General features: G+C 42.2%; 1 protein-coding gene across 3 annotated transcripts in view; it reads left to right on the forward strand.

Moving 5' to 3' along the window:
• DISC1 (DISC1 scaffold protein) overlaps positions 1-20,490 on the forward strand; it is a 304,734-nt gene that overhangs the window by 89,102 nt on the left and 195,142 nt on the right. For all 3 annotated transcript variants that reach the window (XM_058669349.1, XM_058669348.1, XM_058669347.1), the window contains exons 5-6: positions 5,882-6,014; positions 8,357-8,592. In XM_058669349.1, the coding sequence (XP_058525332.1) occupies positions 5,882-6,014; positions 8,357-8,592 (369 nt within the window). The remainder of the gene's footprint in view (positions 1-5,881; positions 6,015-8,356; positions 8,593-20,490) is intronic.

The raw sequence follows: 20,490 nt of genomic DNA on the forward strand, positions 1-20,490 counted from the left end.
TATTTTTATTGCAAAGTCAGATATACAGAGAGGAGGAGAGACAGAGAGTAAGATCTTCCTTCCGATGATTCACTCCCCAAGTGAGTGCAACGGCCAGTGCTGCACTGATCTGAAGCCGGGAACCAGGAGCTACTCCAGGTGCAGGGTCCCAAGGCTTTGGGCCGTCTTTTACTGCTTTCCCAGGCCACAAGCAGGGAGCTGGATGGGAAGTGGAGCTGGCGGGATTAGAACTGGCGCCCATATGGGATCCTGGTGTGTTCAAGGTGAGAACTTTAGCCGCTAGGCCATCGCGCCAGGCCCAACAAAGTAAATTTATTTCTCTGCTGAGTCCAGTAGCATCAAGCATAAGTAAACGAGGCTAAATAAGTATTTATATGGCTCTCCTGAACAGTGGTAATTTCTATGAATGGACAAGACTGTATAAATCAGTGGTGATCAGTTTCCTCATGAACATGGCTTCTCTTGTCTTTCTTCTGTAGGCCTATATCATGTGTGTAAGGAAGAATCATAAAGTAACTATCTTCCCTGGAAATTGTGCACTGTTGTATTACTATCAATGCTGCCCTGGTGATCTAGGACATCATTTATTGGCTGTGGAAGTTATTTCATAGTATAAATTACTCTTCCATGGTTCTGTGACTTGCTGACATCAGTTGTTTTCTCCATATTCCCACAGAGGGAGAGATGGAAACACATGAGTCATGTGACATGCATTTGATAGAACAGATACCAATAAGGCACAGCAATGAGCAAAACATTATTCAGAAGGGCCACATTCAGTTCTTAGAACCGGAAATGGTCATCTGAAGTGAAGAAACGCCCTCTCTGGGCCGCATTTTTCTACCTGTGACAATGAAAGCATTGGTCTTAAAAGTTTCTGATCCTTTCTAAGACTGAAATTCTGTGATCCCAGCAGTAGCATCACACAGCGATTTCTGCTCACACCAAGATGATGGACAGTGCAGGATCTGAGAAAAGGGTAGTGTGTGCTACACACAAAGCTGCATAAACCACAGTGTTGCCCTGAGCAGTCCTGGTGCAGGATCTCTGCACAGGTGGATTTTCTGGCTTCTACATACCTTAGTCATCCTCTCCTGACAAGGTTTGGGAAGGCAGATCATGCCAAACTAAGGGCCCTGGAGGCTTGGGTGCTGGACTGTGGAGGAGAGGGCCCTGTGGATTCGTATCAGTCATTAATAGCTAGGCAAGGCAACCAGGGACACTCAGACTTTTCTCAATATTACTGAATTGTATTCACGAGAATCCTACTGAGAATGTTATCCATGGATTGAAACTTCCTTCTATTTAATATGGAGCTGTGTATAGGACCTTATTTTATAACTTTTGAAAGTTGTTGTTGGTGGGGCTAACACTGGCATAGTGGAATAAGCTGTCATCTGCAGGACCGACATTCCTGTCTGAGTGCCGGTTCAAGTCCTGGCTGCTCTACTTCTGATCCAGCTCCACGCCAATGTGTCTGGGAAAGCAGTGGAAGATGGCTCAAGTGCATGAGGCCATGTACCCATGTGGGAGACACAGATGAAGCTCCTGGCTCCTGGCTTTGGCCTGGCCCAGTCCCAATCCTTGTCACCATTTGGGAAGTGAGCCAGTTCTTTGTGTCTGTGTCCCTCCTTATTAAACTCTGTGTTCCCAATAAATAAATAAACATTTTTTAAAAAAAGTTATTTGTGGAAAGATGGGATAGAAACAGTAAGCTTTTTTTGTTGTTGTTGTTTTGACTGGGCAGGTACAGGCAAGAGACTGAGAAACCCTGGATCTGAGAGTCAGATTTTACATGCCTAAATCCTCACTGGTCCTGAGGACTGCTCTGACATTTATCCCACATATTCTTAAGTCTTGCCCCTGAGGGATTTGCGCTTTTACATCCTGATTAATTTATTGCTATGGTGTTAATTTCCACGGACATCAGGATTCCACATTGAAAGTTATTGACTATAAAAGAAACAGCATTGCAGAAGGGAGAATGAGCAGGATCCAGAAGGCTAAAGATTTGTAAGATGGAAATCTGTCTCTTGTTTTTCGTTACTGGGCCATGGTGTGTCCTGGGACCATCACCCAGCTGTCTGGGAGTGGTCTTCTGTACCTAGAAAAAGACCTGTAAAGGGAGAGTTTTGGTAAATCACAGGGGCTTTTCTTATGGCTTAACTAATGAATGTGATTAACAATAATTGAGTATTCCCTGCTACCTACCATGTAGTTCCTCTCCAGCTAATTTTCAAGTCTGTGTTGATTTCCTTCAATAACTCCCATTCCAACGCAGATGGTGTCTATTTAGGAAATTCAGGAAACTCTTGATATTAGCCTAAGCAGAACAAATTGGGAAATAAATTAGTGAAAAGAAATGATCTAATGCAATAAAAAAGCTGAATGCAAATAGCTTCTGCGCAGTCTGGACCACAGACTCAGTCATCACTCAATGAATCTTTGCTAACCTACTGTTTTGAAACTGCATGTTGAGGGCATCACCACTTGATGAGCCCAATCCCTTCCTCTCAAGGCTCAGGCAAGCATGAGGGAGGAGCTACACAGATGCCAGGAGCTGAGGATGGTTTGGGTCCAAGCACTGCCTCTGCTGATGCATGCCAAGATCCTCAGACACACTGTGTCTCTTCTCTCCATTGCTTTGTAGAGGGCGCTGTGTCCATCAGATGGGAGAAGAGTGTTTATTTTCCTGTGCAAACACTGAGATGCTGGAAAGGTCAATAGCAAGCACTTTGAAGGGAGAAGAGGTCTGTTTCTTGCTCATGAAACCTCACTGGGAGAGGGGGCTGCCTACCTTAGGTACTCGGGGGTTATTTATTAAATCAATTTGATCATGACCAACCATGTAGGCAAAACATTAATATTATATCACCATCCGCATTCTCATTTTAAAAACAAAGAATTTGGGGTTGGCATGATGACTCAATTGGCTAATCCTCTGCCTTTAAGTGCCAGCATCCCGTATGGGCACCAGTCCATGTCCTGGCTGCTTCACTTCCCAGTCTGCTTCTGCTCCCTGCCTGTGGCCCAGGAAAGTAGTAGAGGATGGTCCAAAGCATTGGGAACATGTATCCAAGTGGAAGACCTCAAAGAAGCTCCTGGATCCTGGCTTTGGATTGGCTCAGCTCTGACCGTTGTGACCATCTGGGGAGTGAACCATCAGATGGAAGGTATTTCTGTCTCTCCTTCTCTCTGAATATCTGTCTTTCTAATAAAAATAAATAAATCTTAAAAAATAAATAAGAGAGAAGTTGGGGCAGGCATTGTGGTGCAACAGGTTAAGTTGTTGCCTGCAATGCTGGGCATTTCGCCTGGGCACCATTTGGGTCCTGGCTGTTCCACTTCCAATCCGGCTCCCAGTTAATGTACCTTGGAAAGCAGCAGAGGCTGGTGCAGGTACTTAGGACACTACACCCATACTGGTTCCTGGCACCTGGCTTGAGCCTGGCCCAACCCTAGAGGTTGTGGTCATTTGGGGACTGAGCCAGTGGATAGAAGATCTCTCCCTATAACTCCAACTTTCAAACAAATAAATCTGTAAGAAACACCAAGGAAGTTGACATTCAGAGAGGTTGGAGGAGTTCAAGCACATGTAACTAGGAAAAGGTAGGAGCAGTGCCCAAACTGTGGCCTTGACCTGCACTTGCCTTTGTGCTGCCCCAACTAGAGAGCCAGCAGGGAGCCTTTATCACCTGGTGTGGGTGGAGTTTGGCTAGCAGCAAGGAAAGACAGGTTTCTGATGCTGCTGAGAACCTGTGAGCAGCAGATGGTGTCACTGAGAAGCCTGGAAACAGGAAGTCAGCCCAATGCTTTGACCACTAAGCTTCACTCATTGCTCTGTAAGAGCATGCTCTTCTTTTTTTTTTTTTTATTATTGTATTTTTGTTGACAATCTTTACATAGTTAGTTACGGTAAAAAAAAAAAAAGGCTCAGGGGGTATAGGGAAGTGGGTAATAGTATTATGTCCATATTGTTTCCATCATGTATCTGAGGTAAAGGGGGGTATTGACGGAGAAACCCCACCCAGTTTCCCACCCACCCCAAGTCCCGGATGTGGGGTATGCTCTGAGATCCTTGCTTAAATGGTTTTAATAGTTCTCCAGTTATGAATCGCTGCCAGTTTCACTCGATGAGGTCGTCCACTGATTGACACAGTCCATCATAGAGTCTTCATTTGCCCAGTATTTTGCTGCCTACATGTAGCTGAGATGGTTGATTGACTTGCTCTGTCCTCTGTCTTTTCTTGGCTAGGGTTCTGAGTCCAGCAGTTCGATTGGGGAGATCTCCAAAGAAACTTTGAGGTATTCCCAGACCAGATTCTTGTATGTTCTAGCAAGCACAGGGCCCGGCACAGTCCATCACGCCGATCAGCTGGTGGTTGCAATTGCTGGGTTGGTTCTGTTTTCAGTCCTGATTTCCACTGGAACCAATGGGTGTTGCAGTCCAGCCTGGTTCTGCCCAGCACACACTCGCCCCCCGCATGAACCAGTGAGAGCTGCAGCCTAGTCGGGGAGACCACCAATAACCCCCACCAGGCCCGTCCCCTACCCTGGTTTGCCAGTATGTATAGCAGTCTAGTCCAGTCTGTCCCACATCCTATTTGGCTCTTGTACTTGTCAGTGGGTATTAAAGCTTAGTTCCATCTAACCAACTCAGCTCTCCAGCCCTCACGGATGTTGTTGAGTGCCTCTCTGTCTAGCCACCCCAGCCCCCATCTTAGTTTCCATGCCCTCCCGTGGGAGTAGTGACCCAAGAGGGGGGAACCCACTATTTCCTTCCCAGGTCTCTCTCAGTCCCGGTTTATGCACTCTTCTGGTCGTTCTGTGATTTGACTTGACAGAATTAGTCCCCAGTGCAAGCTTCTGCAAGTTGATGTTGTGGCTGGGCCCAAACATCTCTCACCCACTCTAATTTAAAGAGCATGCTCTTCTACAAGAACACCTGCCTGCCCAAAGACCCAGTTTCCTCATTTACAAAACTGTAATAAGAATTTCTTAATTTCAGGTCTTCAATGAGAATTAGATGTGACAAAAATGATCATTTCTAATGTTCTGTATTTTCTCCATTTGCAGATTATTTTATTATTGTTTTAAACAATTCGGTCATTTCTTCAGTTGTGATCATCCTTAAGCATATCAACAAGCGAATATACTTTAGTAGGGAACTGGATTGAAAGTGGAACAGCCAGGACTTGCACAAGTGCTCTCATGTAGGATGCTGGTGTTAAAAACAGTGGCTTAGCTTCCTACACCACAAGGCCAACTTGGTTGAGAGACTTTTGGAGATGCTTTTTCTGAGAAGCCATTACTCAAGCATCTGCAAATATTCCACATCTTTTTAATCTTGGGAGTCAAGATCAGTGTTGAACTTCAGCTCTATTAAGATGGTCCAAGGAGGTGCTGTCCAAGAAAACATAATGTGAGAGTCAAGCTTGGTTTTAAGTGATCTCAGTAGCCACATTTTTTTTTAAATCAAGAAAAAACAATTAAGGTTCACTTGAACATTATATTTAATTCAACCTATTGTTTCAAAATATTATGTCAGCATATAAAGAACATAAAATATTTTGAATGGATTATTTTGAAATGTGTTTTAGTTTGAAGTCTTTAGAATCCCTTGTATATTCTACATTTTTAGCACATTCTAATTTGAGTTAAACAGCCACATGTGGCTACTGGACAGTGCAAATATAGTAATAGAAATGTGGCTCTGGGAGAAACCAAGCAGACTGTTATTAAAGAAGAAAATTTTGTTAGAGGTTTCTTCCCAGTGGCTCTCCTAAAACAAGAACAGCTAGGGGACACTTAGTTTACTCGAACACTTAACCTGGAAATTGTAGCTTTTCCTCATCTGTATTAATATGTGTGTTGTTTTGAGGGCCGGCAGTGGTGATGACACCCAGGCCATGTGCGGAGCAGAGCCGAGTCAGCTGGAACCCAAGGCTCGGGAAAACCTGTGCCTATCCCTCACCAGGCGGGACTGGCTTCTGCAGGAAAAACAGCAGCTCCAGGTGAGTACATGATGACTCTTCAAGAAAGAGGACAGGATTTTTCTCATGTAGTTAAAGCACATGCAAAAAAGTCGGTCTTGGCTTTGCTTGAATGTAGCAATTAGAGCCTTGGCCATCAATGTGGAAAGTACAGAAGGGCGAGATGGTAGGGAATGATGGCTGGAGGGCTTGTAGAAATCTCATTACAAATGAGGGGTTGAAAGCTCAGCAGCATTTGTGCCTGTTTCTGATATTCCTCATTACCTGCTGAATATACTTTCCTTGTCTCCTGGGCCAATTTGTCACCTCTTATCATTTTGACCTTTAGTAAGCTGCCCTGGAAAGGCAACAAGACATCCGTTCAGTGAGAGTGTTTTATGGAAATTCCTGTCACGGTGGATAGTGAACAGCGGTTAGGAGGCAGAATTGTTTGGACTGGGCAAGGTGCACCTGTCTGGAATACCTAATGGCTACCTGAAGGGCTTGAGGCAGTGGACCAAAGTTTGCTAAGACTTACAGAGGAGCTTGAATTCTTGGTTGGACACCAAAGTCAAGCCAGGAGCCTGGAAGCAGACAGGGGCTCCCAGAGACAGTGAAGTTTGAAGTTGGGTCCATGTATGTTTGAACCTGGAATCCTAAAGAAAGAATGGGGAGTAGTGGGAAGGCACTAATGACAGTGTGACTCCATGGCAAGAGTATGTGTCGTCAACACTGGAGTCAAAATTCTGGCTTAGGAGCTAAATAGTTGAATACATTGAGACAAATTAGGGGAACATGAGCAATTTTTGTCCCCTGAAAAGTGTAGTTAGCTGAGTGTGCCTCACACCAAATAAACTGAACCCTTAAATATGCAGCTAGCATTATTGTAAAGTTTGGACAGCTGGAGATGTGAAATCCACTTTGAGTTTCTAATGGTTTTCACAAATTAAAGGTCTATACAATTCCTAAGTATGTCACAGTATACAGAAAATACTTTCAGCCCCAGACAGTCAGTCTTTGAAGCATCCTATGTTGAGGCTTAGTGCTGGCAGCACACTGGGAAAAGTACTAGACTGCATGCATTTATGGGATATTTATTGAGTGCCTGCTATGTGCCAGACACTGTTAGAACCGCTCAAGATTCATTCAGGGCTCATATTCCACTGTGGGTCAGGGAGAAGAGATAAAAAATAAATGGTAAATATAGTAATCATTAACATTAGCTACTTGTGTGCTATAGAGCGGTATGAGTTATAATGCCTAGGTCCCAGTTATGGGGTAAAGGAATCTACTCTTGATTGAGATTGAATACAACCCCTGAGAGAAAAGAAATGGGCTTTGCAACTGTTTCTGGTGAGATCATTCTGAACAGTCATGTGAAGGTCTACAGAGTGGGAATATGTTCAACTGTAGCCGGGAGGTCAGTGTGGCTATATGGCGCATGTGGTAGGGAGCATAGTACATGTACAGAGAGGAATCAGAACCAAAGGGGGCCTTATAGAGCCGTGTGGATCTTGTGAGACTTAGTAGTGGGTCCTCGGTAACTTAACATCCCTCCCCGCTCCCCCACATTGAAAGTGGTTTCAGGAGGTGAAAGCTACTAAGATCAGTAAGTTTTTGGAGGCTCTTGTCAGCTAGAAAGCAATGTGTGAAACATGGGAGCATGTGAATTAAGAGTTCAGATTTAAGTCCAGATATAAATATGGTAAGCAAGATGATTATCTGCCATACCATTGTGCACACGATGGGTGTTATTACCTGCTGCCTGTTTTATTCATTGACTTCAATATTGGACATTACTATTTGGGTTATTTAATTTTTGGATGGCTATCTTAGTGACGATTAAGTTCATTTTATATTTTTTGAACTTTAGACTGCATGAAACTATTTAGAGTATCCCGTTGTTCCTTTAATCCTGTAGATCTAGAAAAGCCATGGTCTTTTTTAAAGCAAAAATAATTTCTTTCTACAGATTAAAGTTTCATATGATTAACTTTTCTTATCTTGATCCATGGCCATATGACATAAATCTTGGTTCAAGTGCATGCCCCTTGCTGTCCAGTGTTGCAGGTTTTCTGTCTGAGAAGAAGCCAGCCACTCTTGTGCTGGAAGCTTCCATGTCAAGGTATTGGCTCACCTCCCTTCCCCCCATAGTCATTTAATGCTTGGGAGAGAATGCCTTTCCATATGCCAACTCATCAGAAATACAAAGCTGTCATCATTTTTCCAGTTCAGCAAATCTCCAAAAATCTTCCTGTCTCAGATGAGGAGCTTCATGGCTCTGGTGCATATGGCCAACCCTCATTTAAATGAATCATTATCGGCAGAGCAGTTTGCTAGGAGCATGGTTAATTTGTGAAATCTGGTCTCTTTATTCACTGTAGAAGGAAATTGAAGCTCTTCAAGCCAGGATGTCTGTGCTGGAAGCCAAAGATCAACAGCTGCAACAGGAAATAGCTGAGCAGGAGCAGCAACTCCAGTGGCAGGGCTGTGATCTGACTGCTCTGATGCGGCACCTCTCGCCCAGCCAGCTGCAGGACATCGGCATGGCCTTGCAGGATACCCTGGCTTCAGCCAGGCAGGTCCCTTTCTGTGTGGAGCCTCCTGAAACCATAAAGAGGTATTGGTTATTTCCTAAAAGATTTTAAAAACATTATCTATCTATCTATCTATCTATCTATCTATCTATCTATCTATCTATCTATCTATCTATCTTCTATCTGAAATACAGAATAGCAGAGAGTGAGAAGAAGAAGAAGAAGAAAAAGAAGAAGACGAAGAAAGAGAGAGAGAGAGAGAGAGAGAGAGAGAGAGAGAGAGAGAGAGAAACTGAGAGGAATTTCATCAGTTGGCTCACTCCTTATATGTCTGCAATAGCTAAGATGGGCCAGGTTGAAGGCAGGAGCCAGGAACTCCTTTCTAGGACTGGCATGCTCAGGAGCATGAAACTCAATACTGGGGCCATCATCTGCTGCCTCCCAGATAACATGCATTGGAAACTGATGCAGGACTTGATCCCACGCATTCTGATATGAAATGTGGGCAAGCAAAGTGGAGGCTTAAGTTGTTGAGCAACAATGTCCTTTACCCTAACTGATTTTGGATCACTCACATTTTTGACCTATTTGGTGAACTGTTTTGTCTAACATTGTTCATATTTATTTTTGAGGTAGTCAGTATGTTTCAGTGGATGTACATTCAATATTTTGATGAATAAAATCTTCACTGTGTAGAACATTGTAAGCATTGCAAATTACTTCCAACCCTGGTCACCCAATTTGCTACATGCCAGCATTCCTCTCCATTCCTATAGCCATCCTCTTCACTTAGAAACAGCTACATGGACACCCTCTCTCTCTTTGAAAACTACTGAAGTTCAATTGTTTAGAAATCCTGGTACCAACCTTTTCAAAGGATGCTCTTTGGATAGAGGTGAGCTATTCCTCTCATCAAAGTAGAAGGTGTGCTATGAATTGAGGGGAACTTGAATGGATGTTTTGTAGCAGTAGGTGAAGCTATATGTCTAGAGGCACCCTCATTCTTCTTTTTTCAGCATTCATTTAGTTATTTTTAATTTGAAAGAGATTTATAGACAGAGACAGATAGATCTTCCATCCACTGGTTCACTCCCCCAAATGGCTGCAGTGGCCAGAGCTGAGCTGATCCAAAGCCAGGAGCCAGGAACTCCTTCCAGGTCTCCCACATGAGTGCAGGGGCTCAAGGACTTGAACCATCAAGCATTGCTTTTCCAGTCCATAAACAGGTAGCTGGATCAGAAGTGGAGCAGCCAGGACATGAACCGGCACCCATAGGGAATGCTGGTGCTGTAGCCAGAGGATTAGCCCGTTATGCCACTGTGCCAGCTCCAGGACACACTCATTCTATTGGAGTTCTGGTGTGGGTACTGGCTACTCCACTGCTGAGCCTGTTCTAAAAGCGGGTGATGACTTAGTCTTCATGTTCCTGACTTCAAGTTGTCCCAGGGCTTTCTTCTGTGGTATTTGGGGTGTGATTAAGCAGATGTATGTGTATGTATGTGTGTGCATGTACGTGTGTGTATGTGTGTGTATGAATTTGCCTTTCAAGTAAATGAAAGTAAATAAATGAGCATTAAAGTGAGAGAAAGAGGGCAGAAACCCAATGGCAGTGTTTCTATCTGGAAGAAGCATTGCTGTTGGTTGCTAACATTTACATAGTATCCACTATGTGCCAAACTTTACTGTATGAGTTGCTTCAATTTTATATCTTTTTAAAAGTGAGAAAAAAGTTTAAGAAGATTAATAAGTTGCCCAAAGTCTCAACTAATAAGAAGGAAAACTGATACTATAATCTGTTCTCTAATCCTGAAGCCTGACTTCTTATCTACTTTACGACATAGGGAGTGAGAATCTTCCCTGTTGTTTGTGTGTTGCGCAGCACTCATCAGGTACATATCTTCCTCTTTCCTTCACATTTAATCTTAGCCAGAAGTCCAAGAAGCAGTCCCTTTGGCCTCCTGAAGCTTGTAGTTTTATTTTGGAGACAGGCATTCAGAACAGGCACTTGCAATGCTGGACAAAAGGATGAGAAGTTCGTGAGTGGGCATGCAGATAGGGCGTGAGCAGTACAGGTGTGATAAGCATACAGCAAGAAGAGGGATTAATCCTCTGCTGTGTTATTGTGAAGAAAATACTTAGTAAAATGTCACCTGCAGTGGTTGAGAGTATGGGTTTTGCCATTTGATTGTGTGAGACTGAATCCTCAGTCAATCACCTCCTGGCTGAAGGAAAGCAGGGCTGATGTTTATAATACCCACCTTGCAGGGTAATTGATTACATTGATATCCTGTGTTAAAACCTTGCATGCTTTTTTAAAAATTTATTTATTATTATTAATTCATTAATTACATTGTATTATGTGACACAGTTTCATAGGTACTTGGGATTCTCCCCACCCCTCCCCAAACCCTCCCACCATGGTGGATTCATCCACCTTGTTGCATAACCACAGTTAAAGTTCAGTTGAGATTCCCCCATTGCAAGCATATACCAAACATAGAGTCCAGCATCTTATTGTCCAGTCAAGTTCAACGGCTTCTTAGGTATACCCTCTCTGGTCTGAAGACAGAGCCAGCAGAGTATCATCCCGATCGATTAAAAGCTCCAACATGCTTTTAAGCAGTACCTAAGCAGTGGTAAGTAATTTATTAGGTATAAGACTTGCCATCTTCATTATGGGAACTTCAGTCTCAGAAAGGCCTTCAAACTTTTTGTCCAAATGTGTCAGAGTATCTAGTGAATGGCTGTTCTCTGGATTTTCAAACACTCCTGTTTCTCCTGTTAGGCCTCCTGAAGAGAGGCGCCTGGAAGGGTGATTTTCAACCCTTGACCTTGGCATTCCTCCTAGTGGTTCCATACCATACTGATGCCACTCCTGCTTGAAAGAATGGCCTTGGGATTTCAGAGTAGGGAGGTACAGGAAAAAAAAAGTGGGCACAGCGAGAATGTGACTGCTTTTAGGGTTTTCTCAGAGCCACGTCCCTAGGGTGTGAGATTTTGTGTTTATTTGGCGTAAATAAACACAGGTGAGAGGGGATTTGTGGCTTATCTCTCCCTGGTGCTGTTAGCTCAGGCTCTGCTGACTTTTTGTACACTTCAAAAAGCAAGAGAGGACAGCCTGTGACTTAGCCTTGCCTGTGTATGGCTCACAGTGCAGTGAGATCAGAACCATTAGAGAAATTGCAACCGTGGTGACATGGAAGGCTGCGTAGTATGCATCCTAACATTCTTTTGAAATGCTTGACTGGCTCGTGATAGTCTGTGGTTGAGTTCTTCATTCCTCAGCTCCTGGGATTTTTCATGCTTCATGTAAAATGTGTTCTGGCTGCTCATGGATGAGTTGTCTTTGGTTGTGCATTTGGAAAAAACATGTCACATCTTCTTACAAACCATTGGCACAAACTGTTAAAAAAAACAAAACTGTCCATCTCTGGTGTAACACAAGGCTGGCGAGGCCTTTGCTGCAGATTCTGGGAACCTGCCTGCACAGCTGGGATGCAGAGGGTGGTGGACAAGCAGGAAGCTGCCCTGCGGCCTCCTCCTGGGTCTGGGAGTATGGGTTACCGCCGCTCAAGTTGTGCAGGCATTTTTGTTTCATGTATACTCAGTTCTACAGCACACAGGCTGGGCTGATGTCAGCGCTCCTTTCCAGTGAGATTTGAAATAATGAAATGTAGCATCTCTTTGTCGACCGAGAAAAACAAACAAAAAACAATAGTCCCACGACTCCCTTAGATGCATTCTTACTAAAGGGAGATGCTGAGACTTGAGTTGAAGAATGGACCCAAAAATCCAGAAGGAACACAAGCAGATATTCCCAGAGGGTTGCAACAGACACTCATGTGTAAGACTAAGCGTCCTGTTACAGTCTCCTGGGACTATGAGGGGGCAGCATCACACTGGAATGATACAAAACAGGCAGAGAGATCACTGATGTAGCAGACCAGTGGGCGGCCCCTGGGCTGCTTCTCCATTCCCTATGATTTTTGCTGTTTAATCTCTTCTGGGCTTTCTCTGCACCTTCTTCCTGGTTGGTTTGTCAAAAGCAATGGGTGTATGGTACTGGACATCTTTTAAATCACCTGGAGGAAGCAGAGAGCTGTGTGTGGCTACAGATGCAGTTGTAGGAGTGTGTGAACTTGCACTTTAAAAAACAAAGGAAAAACATTCACGTTGCTTTCCCCAGGAATTCATGAGTACAGCACATCAACGGGTATGAGTGATGCGAGTTTGATAGTTGTCTGAGGTCAGACTTTGTGATGTGATGTTGGCAGTATCCTTGGTGTTTGGGACTCCTCTGCAAATGTGTCCCTTTAATAATCATGTTTATCCCATGTGTGTCCTCAGTTGGATGAATTAATGATAATCATATTCATCTCAATATCTCTGTTGTTCACAAAGTGTTCATTTTTGTTTACGATAATCCTCTAGGTATAAAAAACATATATTGTTTTAATGCGTATTTTCAGATAAGGCTGCTGAGATTCCAAAGCCATGTAGCACAAGGTATTTTAATATCTTTGGCCAGTTCCTGTTATGAGGGAGACAGTTGGTTAACACTGATTGCTTGGGAGAGACCAGAACTTGGGATAAGTGCTTAGTTTAAAAAGGAAGGGACTTCATCCAGGCAGAGCAAGTGTCTTTGGGTCTCAGCGAAGGAGTGACATTATTCTGGGGACAGTGATGGCTGTCTCTTTGACCCTAGATGGCTTGGTGTCTCTGGAGAGTTGTTTTTTTTTTTTTTTTAAGAGTCCAGGATTCTCTTCAAAAACCAGCAGTGCAGGCTCTTGGCTCAAATGCCATGAGCAGTGGCAAAGAAACCAATGTGGAGGAAGAGGAACGTAAGGAGTGAACCCAGCCCTAGGCCTAGTTGAAAGATTTGCCTAGATAGTGTGAAGATCCATCTTCGTTCTCAACTCTTTTGGATTTTAGGATTTTATGAAATGAATGAACAAGTAATTGCCTAAGGAAAGCAGTGATTATGGTGCTAAGAACTCCAGCCAGCTAGCTCCCCATGTAGACTGTGGCCATCTAGTTCATCCTTACCTTAAGGGTGGCCAGGAGCACTCACAGCTGAGCCAGAGCTCCAGCAGCTACCATGCAAAGGTGAAAATTGCCTCTCCATTTAGTCTCGCTTCCTTTTCTCTGGAAAGTCTTCACTGTGAACAACAGTAGCAGCCTAGAAAGGCAGGAAAGGATGGGAAATCCCACCATCTGAGTGAACCATGAGTCCCCAAGACCGCCAGACTATTTTGTTTCTCATGGAGTGTGTTTGAGAAACCAGGAAGAGGAATCTCATCATACTCATAGCTCCTTGTCTTAGAAGCTCTGCTGAAACTTACTATGACTTAGAAAAACAAAACAAAACAAAAAGCCACAGAACACAGAAGGGTGAGAAGTGGGCATATATTTTACAATAGTTTAGTATTTTACAAATGTGTTGTGCTTCATTTTCTTTAAAAAGCTTACAGCATGGACTGTTATTGTTTAGGTGGCTCTTTGATGGTGTATGGTTTGTTGTTTCATCTATTCCATTTGTAAATTGGGTACCAGGTAAATTCTTTTCACCCTGAGTCCCTCCCTGCTCGGATTCTCAAAGTTAGAAAATAGTCATCTGAGAATGACTTTCCTAATACTAATGCAGTGACAGCAAATCAACTCTTGCACACATGAATGCATGGGGTCTATTTTAGGAATCTTCCTTCTGCAAAATTTTTATGTTTTAGTTTCAATGATTATAACCTGGAGAAATGTTATCTGCTTAGTTTCTCTGGTTTTGGTGTCTCTTATAAGCCTCTATTCCTTTTCATCAATTGTTGTTATTCTTTCTTGCTTGTATGTTCTACTTTACTATCCCTCACTTGAATTTCCAGTTAACTGGATACACCAGGATAAACTCTTCTTCAGGCCTTCAGCTTGGAATACTGGGGAAACCACAGTGTTTTAAGGATCTCTGAACAGAAGACAAGTCTCCTCCTTAGACTTTTTCCCAGAGACTGTGGGCAGCTGTCCCCTGGTGGACAATACCTGCTCATTGCTCGCTGGGTATTTCCTCAGTTATGAGCCTTAGCTTTCTGATTTCTGAAGGGGTGATTCGTCTGCCTTGAGCTGATTGCTAGGCTTCTGGGTCAACCCTAACCAAAGCCACACCGAGCTTGTAGATTTTATTTAGATGCCTGTAGGGGATCCTTGTGTTTTGTACATAGTAGCCATTTTTATAAATCATGCATCTTGACTGCCACTGTGATTACTACCTTGTACTACCTCTTTGGCAGATTTCGCTCAACTTCCTTTTCGAGTAACATTGACATTGGAATTTATTGTCTTTATTCAGTTATTTGGTTAATGAACCTGCTATTTCCTACTGTTCCATTCAATTTCTTCATCAATGGCCTGTGTGTGTTTTCTTTATCTAATAAGTGTTTTCCTTTTTTTTTTTTTTTTTTTTTTTTTGGTTTACCCACGGAAACATTTTAGGAAATGAAATTGAAAATATCTTCATTTTGGGAATCAGACTGATGTGTTGCTTTGTCATCAGATTTTCAAAGACACCTGAGAGAGGAATATAACTTTAAAATTTGTCTCTGCAAACTTGAGCTGTGCACAACTTTGTGTTACCTAGACATAGATAACTAAAGATAATTCAGAAAAACAGAAACAAAAGCAAAGCAAAAAGCACAAGCTTTTCAGCATGTCTGATCATTATGGAAGATATACTTGCTCAGAAATTCAGAAGTGAAATACATTTAAAAAACTAATATTAAACAGACATGGAAGTAGTTTAGGGCACTTCTTCAAAAATCACAGGAGCAGAGTATCTTACAGGTAAGACACCTACCTTCTGTAGTAGAGTGACTGATTCAGTTCTGGGCTCTGGCTTCTGACTCCAAATGATTGTTAATAAAGACCCAAGGAATCAGCAGTGATGGTTCAAGAGAGAGTTATAAGCAAGGAGGTCAGAGTTGTGATGGGACACAGGTCACATAGATCTTTGTGGACATGGCTTTTCCTGGGAGTGGTGGAACAGGATTTGAGCTGGGCAGTGATGTTTTATCGACGTGCTTGTGAAAGCTCACCTTGAATAGAGTATGCAGAAGAGACTCTGGAGGAGTGAGGGTAAAAGCAAGAGAGCCGTTGAGAGGCAGTTACTGTCATTTAGAGGAAAGGCCCATGGCTTGGAATTTAGTAGCAGTGGTACAATCGGTCTTTGCTTGAGCCAGCTGCGCTTACCAGTGTTTTAAGCTCTCGAATCATTAGGCCCAAATTTCCTGACTGCATCCACCTGCATAAATGTCTTGTTCTGGCTGTCAACCAAGTATTGGCTTGTATCATCTAAAGTCAGTTACTGTGATTTTCCCTTGTACAATGGGTGGTGGTGTGTGTTTTGTGTTTTAAACCAGGGATAGTACTCTTTTGGTGATACTGCAGGAGTACTTAAAGGAATCCTTTTTCATTCCTGAACTGAAGCTAAATCACTTGTGATCTGGACTAACCAAAATTTCCCATATACATATTATGTATCAATTACGAAAATTTCCCATATATATTGTATATCAATTATGAAAAATTCTCATATCTATATCTATATCTGTATATCTATCTCTATCTATATATCTTCTGTATCAAGTACGTTTTCTTATTCTAGCCATTGTTTCCCAATGTATGACTCCTAAGTAATGGACAACAGTGTTGCCATTATGCACAGGTCTATCGTAATGGCACTCAACTGTTGGGTGTAATAAAAATGAAACCCACTTCAAGTCTGCAGATAATGTCATGGTCCTCTTGTCTTGTGGTGTCACACTGTCATTACATGTAGCACATATAGTAGCTGTGCTTATTCTGTGGATCCTGGAGCATTAATATGTAGGTTCTTTCTTTCTTTTTTTTTTGGTAAGGTTTATTTATTTTCATTGGGAAGATAGATTTACGGAGAGAAGGAGAGACAGAGAGAAAGATAGTCCATCTGCTGGTTCACTCCCCACGTGGCCACAATAGCCAGAGCTGAGTCGATCTGAAGCCAGGAGCCAGGAGCTTCTTCTGGGTCTTCCACGCAGGTGCAGGATCTTAAGGCCCTGGGCTATCTTCTACTGCTTTCCCAGGCAGAAGTGGAGCATCTGGGACAGAAACTGGTACCCGTATCGGGTTCTGGCAGGTGCAAGGTGAGGATTTAGCCACTGAGCTATCATGCTTGTTTCATTTAATTGCTTCTAAAAGATCCAATCTGCAAGTACAGTCATTTTCTGAAATGTACTGTGTAGTAGGACTGAAATCTATGAATTTGGGTCTGTGGGGGGAATTATTCTGCCTGTAGCAGGATGCTTTGTACTTATTATTACTATTATTTACCTCTTCTGGTATTGAGCCCATGTCTCACTGAAATACTTCATTTGTAGCACTGTCAGTCATTTCAGCTTTTCATTTGTTGAGAGTCGATTTGGGTCAGATGATTTGAATGCCAGTTTGTGAGTAAATAGTGTATTTGCAAAAAGAGATTTCTGTTACACTTCAAATTTAGCACAATTCTGAAATACAATTTCAAAAACCCATCTGTGAAATGATAGCATACTTAAAATGAGTACGTAGCTTCTAAGAAGAGGCGGTAAGGTTTAGTGGGTAGGAGAACAGTTAGCTGGACTGCCTGAGTTATCATCTCAGCTTCTTTAGTTTATAGCTAGTTAATCTTAGGCAACTCATTTTCATCTTCCTTTCATTGAGTATTCCTGTCTGAAAATTAGAATGAATGTAGTTGTTATTTGATAGCATTATAATACAAATTTAAGATGCTCATCTATGTAAAAAATATAGAAGAGTATCTGGCACATAGCAGGTATTTAATAAATGTTTGATTTTTATTCCAAGAGCACATACTTTGAATAAGGATACTCATTTGAAAAAATTATACTGGTATGTTTATTAAAAACACACCTGCTAATTTGTTTGAACGACTTACAGGTTTTCCAGGGTACACCATAATTTGATCTAAGAGAATATTCCATATTTGGCATGAACAACCTTCCAAAAACATGAGGGTTAGTTTTAATCAATGAAGAACACAGGGCTCTTGTTTGTCAACACTGAAGTGGTCTAATTTAGTGGTGTTGTTTGAGGACCAGTGTCATTAGCAGAAGTATTGGGTGTGTGTAGACAGTTAATGGGACGTACTTTGTACCTCAAGCCAGCTAGTTACTCTAATACTTGTGAATCCCCTGATGTCTAGATTATATATTACAGTTCTGTGTAAAATTTTGAGTGAGTTCTATTCCAAAAATAGCTTGGAAATCACTAGCATAATATAGAGATTATTCATATCCTTTTGCCCCCTACTGCTTTCATTCTGTGTATACCCTAGGGAAGCTGCTAATGTTAATATTAGCCTGAGCAAAACATAATTAGGAAGGTAAATCTACTGCAAAAAAGGAATATAGCCTAAATTAAATAAATTAAATATAAATCAAATCAAATATAAAACAATACATTCAATTATCCGCATCACTGCCTCGTTCCTCTAACATGGGTGAGACTGATTTCCTTTCTGGGATAGGACCAGACTGAGCCAAGGCCTGCGAACTGCATCAGCCCCTGGGAAGATAGTGCTTGACCTATCTTTTTATATGGTATGTTAAGCATTACCTAGAGGCATGGCCATTTGAATCAGATAGATTTTCTATATGAATAAGAAGATCTGCTCCCTGTCTTAATTGTGCACGAGCTAGTCTTTGTGTATGATAGGAACACCTACTTAAAATATGCTATTAATGCTCATGAAAGTTCTAATCTGCAGTGAGCTATGTATTAAAAATGTATTAGCTGAGTGGATAGCATGAGACCAGCAAGTTAAAGTGCGTATATGCTTAAGGAAGCTTTCAAGTTTGGGCAGTAGGCACAGCAGTCCAAAGCTGGTGCTGATCCCGGAATCAGATGTAGTCCTGGCCCATGTTTGACACCTTGGCTGGCCCCACTCTGCCTGTTAGTGTGATATTCAGATTTCCTGTCTCTACAAAGATCCAGTCTCTGACCACTCAGGATGTAGAGCTCTCTAAGGCAGGATTGCCGAGTGCAGGATTCCAGCTGTGAGTCTCCAGGGTTCTCACAGAAGACATTATTTTTTGTCAGACTGTGACGCCTGAGTTTAGAAAAATCTGATTCCACCTGCCCTGTCCTTTTGTCTGCTCTCACTTCCTCCATCTGCGTTGGTTGTATCTAATGTGGATGACCTTTCTCTGTGGAAAGTAGGTCTTAGGTAGGAATAATTCATGAAAATAAAACTGCATCAGTTTCTAGACTTTTCCAATTCAGCAGCTTTGTTTATTACCACAAGTCACAAATCGGTGGAGATGACAACGTCCAGAGACAGTTCTTACAGTTGGAGAATAACCAAGAAATTAAAAAATTGGCCACTTCTTGGTAAAACTTTGCAACCTGTGTCGTACAAACTTCTCCTGATGGCACGTACCCCTCCTCCTTGCCTGCACACACCCCAAATCTTAATCCTTTTCTTTTCTCTGATTTTTTTTTTTTAGAATGCCCACTCCTCGTTTCAATATTGTAACATTTCCTTGTATTTCTAGCCGTGTAAAAGAGCAGTTTTAGGGGCCAGGTCTGTAAGTCTGCAAGTCTCTGACTTAGTTGGGTGGCCTGTAGATATTGGGAGATTGAGTTAAGTTCATGAAGATATGAAAAAGTGAGTAACTCTAGGGCAGATGTTCTTACTGCTCCTGAGCAACATCATGACCTGTGACCTGCTCCATTTGCCTCACTCTCTGCAGGCTCTCAGTCCCCAAGGTTGTCTTTCCTGCTTTTGTTGCTTGCAGGTTGACCTGATTCTTTAAAATCATCCCTTGCAACCCTGGCCAATTGATTTTCTCCTTGAACATTTTTCCATATTTCTCTACTGTGCAAAAAAAATCAATAAACAAAGCCCCAAATCTCTTTGGTATGATATCTGATATTGAGTGGGGTTTGTCATGGAAATCCCCTTTAAAATTATTTTCATTGCAGATATTCCGAAAATTTGAACATACAGAAGTTCTCATTTATCCACCATTGTAATTTAACAAAAATGAGTATTTCTCTAATATTCAACATTGATTATCTTTCCCTAAAGAAACAAGCATTACACATATAGATAATCCCTCACTTCGTTCCTTCTCTTTTCCCTCTAGATATAATCATTCTATTTAAGTTTTATCTCTTTTAAAAAAGATTTATTTTACTTAACAGTCAGAATTGCTGAGTGAGAGAGAGTCACACACAAAAAGATCTTCCATCAGCTGGTTCATTCCCCAAATGATCGCTATGGCCAGAGCTGGGCTGTACTGAAGCTGAGAGCCAGGAACTTCTATCAGGCCTTTCATGTGAATTCAGGGGCCCAGGGAATTGGACCATCCTCCTATGTTTTCCTAGGCTATTGATAGGGAGCTGGATTGGAAGTGAAGTAGCCAGGACTCAAATCTGTGGTCATGTGGGATGCTGACACCACAGGTGGAGTATTAGCCTGATATGCCGCCATGCTTCTCCCATCCTCCTCCCAAGTACCTACGTACAGACCCCTATTTTTCTGTCACAACTCTCCCATGTGAACTGTTTGATTAGGTTAGCATGATCTTCTCTCGGGACCTTCATTCTCCCTCCTGGTTTTTCCTTTCTCTGAGACCCAGCTAACTTCCCACCTGTTTCATCAATCCCCTCCTTTCTACCTTACTGCAGCATAAGCCATTATCTTTACTGTTCGCATGAAGACAAGGTGATATGTGGCAGTCTGGAGCAGTTTCCTCCTTGTGTAGCATTTCTAGTCCCCTCACAGTCAGGTATTCATCTTTCTTTGTATTCTGATTGTCTTCATTTGTTTATCCTTCAAGAAGAACAGCCTCAAGAATAAGAGCTGAATCTTAATTATGTGGATTCATTCATTATACACATGTTAACTCAATGTCTGCTTGTCAGTTTTAGGAATTGTTCTAGACACTTGGAAAACAGAG

The sequence above is a fragment of the Ochotona princeps genome, chromosome 10 (genome assembly GCF_030435755.1).
Source record: "Ochotona princeps isolate mOchPri1 chromosome 10, mOchPri1.hap1, whole genome shotgun sequence".
Classification (NCBI taxonomy): domain Eukaryota; kingdom Metazoa; phylum Chordata; class Mammalia; order Lagomorpha; family Ochotonidae; genus Ochotona; species Ochotona princeps.